The sequence below is a fragment of the Pituophis catenifer genome, unplaced genomic scaffold (genome assembly GCF_029215685.1).
Source record: "Pituophis catenifer annectens isolate HBS135680 unplaced genomic scaffold, rPitCat1.0.hap2 SCAF_3, whole genome shotgun sequence".
Lineage (NCBI taxonomy): Eukaryota > Metazoa > Chordata > Lepidosauria > Squamata > Colubridae > Pituophis > Pituophis catenifer.
In genome coordinates, this window is record NW_027256883.1 from 195,307,676 (window position 1) to 195,319,780 (window position 12,105).

Genomic DNA, 12,105 nt, shown 5'->3' on the forward strand with positions numbered 1-12,105 from the left:
GCTTCTCAAATCACAAATGCATGGTGGGGAAGGGGTGTTGTCTTAATTTGACCCTGATGCAACTCCTTTAAGGATGAAAAAGTAAAATTGGGAGGTTTAATGTTCCTATTCCGAACCTTTAAAAACATTTTTTAAAAAATTCAAATATGACCTGCTTTTTGTCTATGGAGATTCTCAGTCTAAAGGCCAGTTTAGAGACTTTCTAAATATGCCCATTCTCCATGTGCGGCATTAAGAAGTTGAGCCAGGAAGTGCTAAAGTTACCACAGATGTCCTTGTGCAAGATCAGAATGGAAACTGTCCTTCTAAATAAGTTGAACTTTAGGAGAGGGGGCAGAAAACTCTTCTGAATCAAAAGAGCTAATAGCGGGAAAGGGTTGGCAAATGCCAAATGAATCAAGACTCGCTGCAAAAGGACACTGTGGAAACTTCTGGCACCAAAAGGGGGAATCAGAAACAATTAAAGTTGTTCTGTTCTTGGCTACACACAATTCTCTCACACAGGATATTTCTCCTGCCAACAGACAAGAAGTTTGTCTGCAACAAATGCTTCAAATACAGCCTCTATCAATTTTGAAGCTAAGTCAGATAGGAGCTAACAGAGAGATGCATTGCTGAAAATATCAGATTGCACTTGAACTATAACATGAGAGGAACCTGAGCCTCCATTTTAATGATACTTTAATCAGTTTTTCTCCATTTCGGCAGCTTGAAAATTTGGACTTCAGTTTCCAAAATTCTCCAGCCAGCATGCTGGGGAATTCTGGGAGTTGAGAGATCCATGCAACTTAAAGTTGCCAAGGTTAAGAAACAATGATCTAGACCCTCTTTTGGGAAGGCTGCATGGAGGGGGATATGATTTTACCTTAAATTAGAAAGTATCAGGACATACAACTGGTGAATTCTATTGTCTTTTTATTTACACCTTTGTATTTCATCTTTGAATGAAAAAAGAGTGCCCAAAATGACTAATGGAAAATACAAAAGTATTAGTTTTTTTTTAAAAAAAACACCTTTTTCTATTTAAAAAAACCTGCTCTAATCACTTGTCTAAGTATTTTCTGGATTTTTATTTGATTTGAAGTGTGTGAGGTGATGTAGGGTTTCCTGCCTAAGCAGGGGGTTAGACTAGAAGACCTCCAAGGTCCCTTCCAACTCTGCTGTTCTATTCTATTCTAAGATGTGAGCTACTCTGACTAGGTCCTGAGACACAAAGATTTACTGTAATCATCCATAATGATATACTGTAGGCATACCCAGAACCTCTGAAGATGCCCAGAACCTCTGAATAGAGGTTTCTAAATAGAGCTTTCTAAAACTAAATACATAAAAAAGGAAGGCTGCAAAACAGTCTAATAACTGCTTCTTTCTAAAACAACTTTTAAAAAGAGTATGAGATTAATCCCATGGTTTTACTGAAAGGAACTTTTAAAATATGCCACTGTGAAAGAAAATGTGACCTCATATGTGATAACAATATTGCTAGGACAATTTTAGAGTTTCAACTCCATCTTTTCATAAGTGATCATAAATGATGAAGAAAAAAATTCTTTAAAAAAGTTTTAAAGCATGGCAACCATTCATATTCTTCGTCAGGAATATTTGAAGAGACAAACCTGGCTAAAGAGATGCCATGACTAAATGCATGTTTAATGCTTTGGCGTTTTCAATACAGAAAAGCCAAGAAAAATATATATACAGTTCTTCCCTTCCTTTCCTTTGGGGCACTAGCCAAATATCTACTGTGATGTCTTAAAAACTCTTCTTTACTGCCCTACCACATCTTCAGATACCATTTTTTTTCATTTATTTGTACAGAACTAGAAAACTGAACATCCAACCACTCCCAAAAAGTGCGTTTTAAAATGGAGCCATACAGACAGAGTAGCTGGCTGAATTATCACCAACAGTGAAGACTGGAAGTTTTTAAAAAGAAAATAATGAAAACGGCCACAAGGCTGGAGCATCAAATTCTCCCTCCCAAACATCTATTTTTGCAGAGGAAACATTTATAGACTGGCTGTCATTACCAAATCAGAATATGGTCTGTAATAAGCAATGGAGTCTAATGGCACTGAGCATTGCCAATATATATGAACCACAATCCAACACTTGTTTCTCAATACAGTATTAGATTCGCTATGCAACAAAAACAGTCAAGGTAAGGGTTCCTCCATTCTCTATTCGTTGCGCTGCCAGTTGGAAGAGTGCTTCATATTAAGGGTGTGCAAAATGTTCTGAAGTGAATGTTCCAAGTCCAGAACAAGTGATTCCAGAAGAGATTGGACCTCCAAATGGACCACTCAAAGTATTCTGGCCCATGGTCCACAGGTGGTGCCTATGGCATGATCTGGTCACAAATGGCTCATTTTGAGGTCAAATTTCTTTCAGAAGACTTGGAATGCCCTGCCTTCAGGTCAGTGAGGCCTGTTTGTGGGACAAAATGTTCTCTGATGAAATATTTTGCGCCACCTACTTTGTACACATGCATACACACATGGCCAGAATGAGTTATCCAATGGGCAACTTGGATGTAGGAATAAAAACTTAACATGCAAATTGTTGTGCATGGACACTATACCTCAAACACCATCTGGAGATTCGATGCTTTCTCTCGGCTATTTACTCCCCTTAAAAATACTTTCTCCTTAAGAATTATTTTTTTTCTTAAGAAGCAGATGATTTCATCACTTTTGGACTCAATTTTCGTTGGGTTACCAAGCGCAAGCAGGTAACATTATTTTTGTTGCCACCCATTTTGCTTGTTATGAAATACATTTTGTGTGACACAGCAATCAGCATGCAAATTAGCGTTCTTACTTCCAGAGCACTTCTAATTGTAGCTTGATGGTACCGAGTTCAGTTATATCCACAATGATGGTTTGAGGCCTAGTTGTAAAGAAGTCGATGCTGTCACATGTTACAATGCCAACCAGGATCGTACTGAGTCCTCGCAGTTCTGTCACCTGCAAAAAGTATATGATAATATCAGTCAAACAGCTTTTCACATACTTCCCCCTTGACAAATATTTGGCAGAGGAAAAAGGATTGAATAAAAATACTCAGATGAAGAACTACCAGGAAGACATTATTAACTATAAACTACCTAAAGAGTAGGGGTGAAATTCAGCAAGTTCTGACAGGTTCTGGAGAACCGGTAGCAGAAATTTTGAGTAGTTCAGAGAACCGGCAAATACTACTTCTGGCTGGCCCCAAAGTGGGATGGGAATGTGGATTTTGCAGTATCCTTCCCCTGGAGTGGGGTGGGTTAACAGATATACAGAGTTGGAAGGGACCTTGTAGGTCATCTAGTCCAACCCCCTGCCCAAGCAGGAGACCCTACACCATTTCTGAAAGATGTCAATGGAGATTTTGCAGTATCATTCCCCTGCCATGCCCACCAAGCCACACAACGTCCACCAAGCCACACCCACAGAACCAGTAGTAAAAAAAATTGAATTTCACCACTGCTAAAGAGCCAGTATAGCCTTATAAAACTAGACATTATTCAAATCTAAGCACTTCCTTTATAGGGTCAACAATACAGCATTACTACTGCAGTTGGAATCCTAAATGGAGGGGAGCAAGGAGGAGAGTAAGTTAAGAGAAGGTCTCTATTAACCATCATGTTCCCTCCCTTTGCAGAAAATAAACCACAATCAAATGGATCCGGGTGCTGCTTCTAAAATATGAAATCTGTATCTGAAGGTGGTAGAGTGGGAAAATGATTTAATTAACACTAATGATAGAAGAGAATATTTATAGCTCAGGGTTGAACTGTTGACTCCTGAGCTTGGTTGTAAGCAGCTGCCCAATCAAGGAACCAAGAAGACCACTTCCACCAACACTGGCAGGGCAAACCACTAGAATATAAAATGAGCAAACCACATTCCTTACTAGCACTGATAATGTTACCTAGTTTATCTGCAAGAAAACAACTAAACTCAGAGAACACCAAGGACCCCATAATTAATCCTACATACAATGTCACATGTCATATATAAAAGCCATGTAAAAAGCAACACTAAAATCACATACATTAATTCACACTGACCTTCAAATGACATCATGATGAGGAAACAAAACAAAACTCTATTGTTCTCTCAGATGGAGATTTTTTTTTTTACCTCAGAAAACATAGATATGTCATATTCCTACCAGTATTATGCTAACATAGCATAGTAGTTGGCAAAGGAGCAAATATTTGGCCAACTCGATTTGGAACTTGACTTTACATCCTAACCTGGCTGATACATTGCATAAGCTTAATCATGGTTTATTGAATTAAGTACAGTTGACTGGGTTCACACAACACACCAAACCATAACTCATTATTTAGAATTCACAATAAAGGCAAACCAAAGAAATCACACTATTTTGCATAATGAGTGAGCCAGATTACAATATTTGAATATTTCACTTGATATTTTTCTTTTTATTTCTGATACACTCACTCTATAGAACTGGATGAATTCTGTAGCTTTCCATATGTTTCTGCACTACAATTCTGATTCTTCATTGTTAAAGATACTGGTTGGGTCAAGGGCCGCCAAGTTAATAAACTATGAGTTTATATCAGAAACATCTCAAGAACTATAGATCACTCCAACACAGAAAATATAGCATCCAAACAAGAAGATGATAAAAGCGTTCTCATTATATGTTGTCTTACACATTGAGGGGATGAGCGTTCTCATCCCCTCAATTTGTAAGACAACATGTAAAATTAACTATAAACAAACTTCATACATGCATTTACATAACTCAAAGGACTTCTACCGCTTTGATGTGCAACCTGTTTCTAATGAAACTTAAGTTTTGAAATGACAAGAAAACTCTTTGTGGCAGTAATTTCACACATGCAAATCATCAGCTGGCGCTATGTGGACTCATCCAAAGATGGTTTAAAACAGTGTGTCTACATGTGGAATCCTAACAGTAGAAAAGCCAGTTCTGTTACTTCTCCCTTCAACTTGGAGGAGATGATTCATCTGTATTGGCACAATGAAGGATCTGCGTGTTTTCTCACAACATTTGCATAGTGCATCTCAATTAACCTCTCATCATGTAGAGAAGAAAGGAACATTTTAAACACATTTCCATAAGCTTGGCTGGAGAGGAATCCAGAATTCTTTCCAGCAGAGCTCTGCCTACCCCCCAACAAACACATTGCCAGCACAAGAGAAGCAATGCCAGCAAACAAGCAGTGTTGCAACAGTTGCTTGCAGAATGTAAAAGTTTCCAAGCAGACGATTATTCCAGAGAATTTTGCAAAAGTGTAGAAATGGCAGAATCTGGGGCAGAGTGAAAAGTGGAATCAGCCTAGAGCCATGATGGTGAACCAATGGCACATGTGCCAGAGGTGGCACACAGAGCCCTCTCTGCTGGCACGCACGCTGAAACCCCAGGTCAGATCTCCATGGTGTTTCTTTCATGAGCTTCTGTTTCCCTGCAAACGATGAAACAGAAACTCATAAAAGAAAAAGATCTTGCCTCTTGCCACGCTGCCGGTGTTGGGATGCCCTGCCTCCCACTGGCCAGCTGGTCTTCAGGTCTCTGCTGTGTATGCACGCATGTCCACGCATGCGCAAGTGCATGTTTGCACACATTTGCACACGTGCACCTTTCAATTTGAGCATGCGAGCATGTACAGTTTGGGCACTCGGTGTCTAAAAGGTTTGGCATCACTGGCCTAGAGTATCTACATAGCCACAAACAGATTAAGTCAAATTCCTCTTGGATTTCCTTGGCCTTTATCTAATGCCAAGATAGTCCAGTGGTTAGTTGAGTAGATTCTTGTGCATAACAATAGCACTTAGACTTATATACCGCTTTACAGTGCTTTACAGCCCTCTCTAAGTGCTTTAAAGAGTCAGCATATTGCCCCCAACAATCTGGGTCCTCATTTTACCGACCTCGGAAGGATGGAAGGCTGAGTCAACCTTGAGCCTGGCGAGATTCGAACTGCCAAACTGCTGGCATCCAGCAGTCAGCAGAAGTAGCTGCAGTACTGCGTTCTAACCACTGCACCACTACGTCTCTTAGACATGATTAGCAACAAATCAGTTTAATTCAGGGGTGAAATCCAGCAGGTTCTGACAGGTTCTGGAGAACCAGTAGCGGAAATTTTGAGCAGTTTGGAGAACTGGTAGTGGAAATTTTGAGCAGTTCAGAGAACCGGAAAATACCACCTCTGGCTGGCCCTGGAGTGGGGTGGAAATGGAGATTTTGCAGTATCCTTCCCCTGCCACGCCCACCAAGCCATGCCCACAGAACCGGTAGTAAAAAAATTTGGATTTCACCACTGGTTTAATTGGTAGTTCACACTAGTCTTGTCTTTCATGCCTACAATTTTTTTCTTTAGGATATGGAAAAACATGTTTACAAAGGATTTGCCTTGGCCAAATACTGTACTTAGCAATACTAGCTACGATAACCAGAGAATAAGGTCATAAAAGTCAAGATGGCAGCTCCAACGATACAATCAAAACTCTGCATGATTTATGTGGATCTTACATTGTAAAATGGTGAGGCTTTGACCATACCATCATAGCTATTATCTTGCCTTTTTTTTTTTAACTATATCCTGCAAATACCCCTTCTGGCCACTGAAAGAAAGCTTCCATTCATATACATTCTTACCTTGATTTCAAAATTCTCATGGAGGCTGGGTATGAAAACTTTTTCTTCCTCGTCCCAAGTTTGACTGTCATCTGTCAGAATCTTGCCTTTTATTTTCCACTTTTGGCGCCCCAGCCGTATAAACACCTACAGCGATATACAAACAAGAGACAGGAACATCTATCATAAATGCATTTGGGCTTGTTGTTATTGTTGTTGTTGTTGTTTGCAGGAATTGATGGGAACCTTATTCTTGTTGGATCAGCAAAATGCATTAAAATAAGAACCTCAGCCAATTTACAGGCAGAGTGCACTCCATATTACGTGTTAATGGTAGTTTCCCTCTTGAGTGGAAAGAGCCGATAGAGAAGTTAGTTAGTTTACTTTATTGATTGTCCCTTGGGCCATATCAAAGTGCAGAGTTCCAGACACAAATTATTACTAAAATCTGATAAAAACAATTTAAAATGAAATTGGAATAAAATACAATTTAAAATGAAATTAGAATAGAATACAGTTTAAAATGAAATTGGAATAAAATACAATAATTTAATATATAGATAAATAAAATATGATGAAATTATATTTCGGTGTCACCCCTACAATCTACCCCAATCAGTCCCGCATATGCCCATCTCAACTGAACCATTTTGCTTAAGTACTGTGCTGTGTTAAATGTTATTTTCAGATTCTGTCCGCAAATAAGAAAAGTTGTTTTGATATGGAAATCCCAATGGGTTAATCGTTTAGTATATAATTTAATTTAATTAATTCAATTTATATGCCACCCCTCACCGAAGACTCAGGGGGGCTCACAATACATTTTTAAAAAATCATTATAGAAAACATTTAAAAATTAAAAACATTAAAAACTCATTCACGCCATTCATGGCCAGATCTCGCCAGATCACAAGAGCGAGATCAACAGCCCCAGGCCTGCCGGAAAAGCCAGGTCTTCACCGCTTTTCAGAAGGCCAATAGGGTGGGGGTGGTCCGGACCTCAGGAAGTAACTGGTTCCAGAGAGCTGGGGCAGCCACAGAGAAGGCCCTCCCCTGCGGGCCCGCCAGCCGACATTGTTTAGCTGACGGGACTCGGAGGAGACCAAATCTGTGGGATCTTACCAGTCGCTGGGAGCTATGCGGCAGAAGGTGGTCTCGAAGATAACCTGACCCTAAGCCATGTAGGGCTTTAAAGGTAATAACTAACACCTTGATATAGACCGAGGTACCTGTCTCTCACCCTCTTATACAGGCAACAATCAAATAGGATATGAGCCAGGTTGATAGAGAAGGAAAGTGAGGAGGAGAAAGTAGGGAGACCTAAAACTGCAACTTGGTTGGGTGGATTGCCAAATCCTATGGAATTGGTGCTACCCTTCAGGGCTATTTTCAAAAGCAAAAGCTACAGAAATTACAGACTTTCCATTCATATTTATCATACAAATATACATAGTCCAATATATCCCTTGACCCAATTGGATGCCTGGCAACTGACTCATATTTATGATGCTTGCATTGTCCCAGGTCATGTGATCCCCTTTTGCGACCTTCTGACAAGCAAAGAAAAGTCCACGGGGAAGCCAGATTAGCTTAACAACTGTGTGACTAATTTAACAACTGCAGTGATTCGCTTAACAACTGTGGAAAGAAAGGTCGTGAAATGGGGCAAGACTCACTTAACAACTGTCTTGCTTAAGAACAGAAATTTGGACTCAATTGTGGTCATATGTTGAGGGCTACCTGTATCTGTTAAATTGCCCAATGAACCAAGTGCTGCTTATTTGTGTTTGTCAGCTAAATTATTTCTAAACATGGGTCTAGAGTTTGTCTTATATAGAATAACAGAGTTGGTAGGGACCTTGGAGGTCTTCTAGTCCAACCCCCTGCTTAGGCAGGAAACCCTACACCACTTCAGACAAATGGTTATCCAACATCTTCTTAAAAACTTCCAGTGTTGGAGCATTCACAACTTCTGGAGGCAGGTTGTTCCACTGATTAATTGGATTAATTGGATCAGGAAATTTCTCCTTAATTCTAAGTTGCTTCTCTCCTTGATTAGTTGCCACCCATTGCTTCTTGTCCTAGCCTCAGATGCTTTGGAGGATAGGTTGACCCCCTCTTCTTTGTGGCAGCCTCTTAGATATTGGAACATTACTATCATGTCTCTTGAAGAGGGCAAGATCCATGTTTAAAAATAAGCTAGCTGATTGGTCCTAAATATTTGGGAAAGAAGCAGGAGGAAGTTGGGGGGTAGAGAGATTTGGGGAAAAAAACTTGTCTACGTGGACTATTTACAACTATATAGGATTTCAGGCAGTAGATTTTTCCTTCTACCTAGAGATGCCAAGGGAACAAATGACCTCTCACTAATACTAATACCCAAGTATCTTTTTTCAATGATTTGCTAAATACTATACCTCATATTGGTCACCTGGACAGAGACGAGCATAACCCACCAATCCTGGATAAAAAAAAAGGAAAATCAAGTAAGAACCTAAATTCATAGATTCTGAGAAAAGAAACCAGTAACATAAATTGTTGGTTATCCCCAAATACATAATCATCCCTTCAACTAAATGCCGCAAGAATTTTTTGGGGTCCAGCAAATAATGCTAATACCAAAGCTTCCCTTTCAACACCTCTCCAGCAAATGAATCCTCCTGATCGTAGCCCATGCCAACTTCATTTTCATACAAAGTAAAAAAATGCATCATCAAGCTCATCATTTCAATAGATCTGTTTTGGTTCATGAAATGAAGGCCCAGCGTGCATCATTTGTATAATTAATGTTTTGATATGGAAAGATGCCTTAATGCTGTCAGTGATTCTGCCTAAGATCCCAACAAGAGCATATGCACTGGGATAGGATCCACCCAGCTGATAAGTTTCAAAGACAGGAATGAATTCCAGGGTAATCTACGTGGCCAGTGGTGGGATTCAAGGAATTTAACAACCGATTCTCTGCCCTAATGATTTCTTCCAACAACCAGTTTGCCAACTGCTCAGAAAGTTAACAACTGGTTCTCCCGAAGTAGTACGAACTGGCTGAATCTCACCACTAAACGTGGCTCAAAAAATTTACAGAAATCTAAATGCCAGTTAAGAATATCTCAAGGTCAGAAGGCATTCCTTTAGTTGCTGAAGAATGTTGAACTTTTACAAGTAGATCTGGCCAAAGAAAAGCTAGAAGGAACACTGGTTACAGTTGGCGCCAATATTGAAAATGAATTCCTCTTTTTACAATAAAACTGACAACTGAGATGTGAGTTTTATTGACCAAGGAAAACTTGAACCGTGAAGCCTACTAAATTGTATGTTTAAGATATAAATGAATTACTGTTGCCAGTCACAGGCCACTTCTTAAGGATGTGGTTAGGCGTAAACTAATAAGTGAGACAATATTAAAATTGATGGCTATCAAGAAAATCTTTTCAAATGTACAGTATGTCCCTACTATATATGCAGTGTGTAGTGGTGGAAAACAGGGAAGAACTTCGTGCCAAATTGCAAAAGGTGCTAACCCAAAATTTTTAAAAGTGTTTGCATTCCATTTTTTGGTGAATGAAATGCAAGCGTTGAAGAATTGGTAGTCTGTTGTTAATTCTGGAGTTAATCTATGCTCATCTGGATGCTGATTGCTGATGGGGAGGTGTTTTGGTCTTTTTGTTCCCTGCACTGATAAAGTTACCTTGTTTGGGTAATGAAACATCTGCAAGAAAACAACCAAGCTCAGAGAGCACCAAGGACTCCTTATTTCAATCCTGAGCTACAAACATTCTCCTTATTGGTAACTCATGAAGCCAAGGCAAATCCATAATAAAAGTCTAACTAAGAAGCACCCTGTTATGATCAGCACCTTTTCTTATGTTAGGGCAAGGATGTCAAACTCGATTTCATTGAGGGCCGCATCAGCAGTGGTGGGTTGCCCCCAGTTCAGACTGGTTTGCAAGAACTGGTAGTAAAACCAGCAGGAGGCTCCGCCCCCCCAACCCAACATCATCAGGAAGCTTCTGCATGCATGCGGCCCCTTTGCGAACCGGTAGTAAAGGTAAGTAGAACCCATCCCTGCACATCAGGGTTGTGTTTGACCTAGGGGGCCGGGGTGGGCGTGGCCAACTCGACATCACTCATGTCAGGGGTGCCTATGGTGTCCCGAACACTCTGCCAGTGAAAACAAGCTCAGCTGTGACGGCCTCCTGCAACCCTCTGCCAGTGAAAATGGAGCCTGGGAGGGCTGCACGCGGCCTTCCCAAACTCCGTTTTCACTGGCAGAAGCACCATGGGCCAGTACTTCACTGTTTCCAGGGTGGCCCCTTGGGCCAGATCTAAGCACTCTGTGGGCCGGTTCTGGCTCACAGGTCTTGAGTTTGACACCATTGTGTTAGAGCAAAGATGTGTATCTTTCTGAATCTATGATTTATTCTTCATAACTAATGTCATACATCAGCTCCTTCCAAGCATTTCAACAATTCAGCTCACCTTTCATCTTCAAGTGAAACTCCCCCAAATGTACTTCAAGGGTCCCCTCAATCAAACACATATCCTGAAAGATAAATACAGAGCAATGAGACTGAGTGTCTTCTGGCAGTAAAAGGACCTGTTCTTTTCACTCTCTCAACATGATTATTGGCTATTTGAATTGACTCCCTAATTTTGAGAGAGTACAAAAGAGAACAGTTGGCTGATATGCAACCAAAAATAGAGAAGTGTCCTTTCATGGAAGGATAATAACCCATTTCATTATCATTTAACACATCTCATTATCACATGTGTAAAACACTTTTAAAAAAGTGTCCTCAAAAGGTTTTTTTTTTTTAGTTTAGCTGGGTAGCCTTGTATTTTCTTTGTTGGCAGGCCCCATTAAAAAGCTTCAAAAATGCTTTATATGCTCTATCTTTCCCATGAATTGTTAAGAGTAACACTGATTAAGGCGTGATTAAATCTGTTCGTGGAGACAAGGGGAAAAGGACTTTTAACACATTTCTCATCAACTTCATCAAAATACAGTGCCCAAGATTTGGGGGTAAAGGTAATTATAATGGTTAGATTGATAGAAATCCACAGTAATCCACAGATTACTTCCAAATAAGACTTTGTTGGATAATTGTTCCTGCCCCATTCACAATGAATCTAGTCCCGACAAAACCCCTTTTTATTACGCTAATGTGAATTCCTCTCATTCACATCCAGCAAAGTCCTGGCAAATAGTCTTTCCAGAGTGAATTTACAACCACAAACCTTATCAGGTTTGGAGACCTGCCTGGCCGGTATCTTCCAAACACAATGCTGTACAAGAAAATACTTGGCAAGGAGTCTCTAATTGTCTCCTACAAACTCCACTCCTCTTTTGCTCCTCTTTATTCCCTATGGGAGGGGCCATTCACTGTCCACCTGTGCCTTTACTCCCGAGTCGGCCCTTGTTCCTTAACTGTTCCCTTTTCCTGGCAGCTCTGCGTATGCGCACATCGGGAACAGGCTCCAACT

At 40.2% G+C, this 12,105-nt stretch overlaps 1 protein-coding gene across 5 annotated transcripts in view; it reads right to left on the reverse strand.

The window, feature by feature from the left end:
- RIPOR3 (RIPOR family member 3) overlaps positions 1–12,105 on the reverse strand; it is a 143,127-nt gene that overhangs the window by 43,591 nt on the left and 87,431 nt on the right. For all 5 annotated transcript variants that reach the window (XM_070941746.1, XM_070941741.1, XM_070941742.1 and 2 more), the window contains 4 exons: positions 11,101–11,164; positions 9,039–9,082; positions 6,643–6,768; positions 2,821–2,966 (listed from right to left, as the gene is read on the reverse strand). In XM_070941746.1, the coding sequence (XP_070797847.1) occupies positions 2,821–2,966; positions 6,643–6,768; positions 9,039–9,082; positions 11,101–11,164 (380 nt within the window). The remainder of the gene's footprint in view (positions 1–2,820; positions 2,967–6,642; positions 6,769–9,038; positions 9,083–11,100; positions 11,165–12,105) is intronic.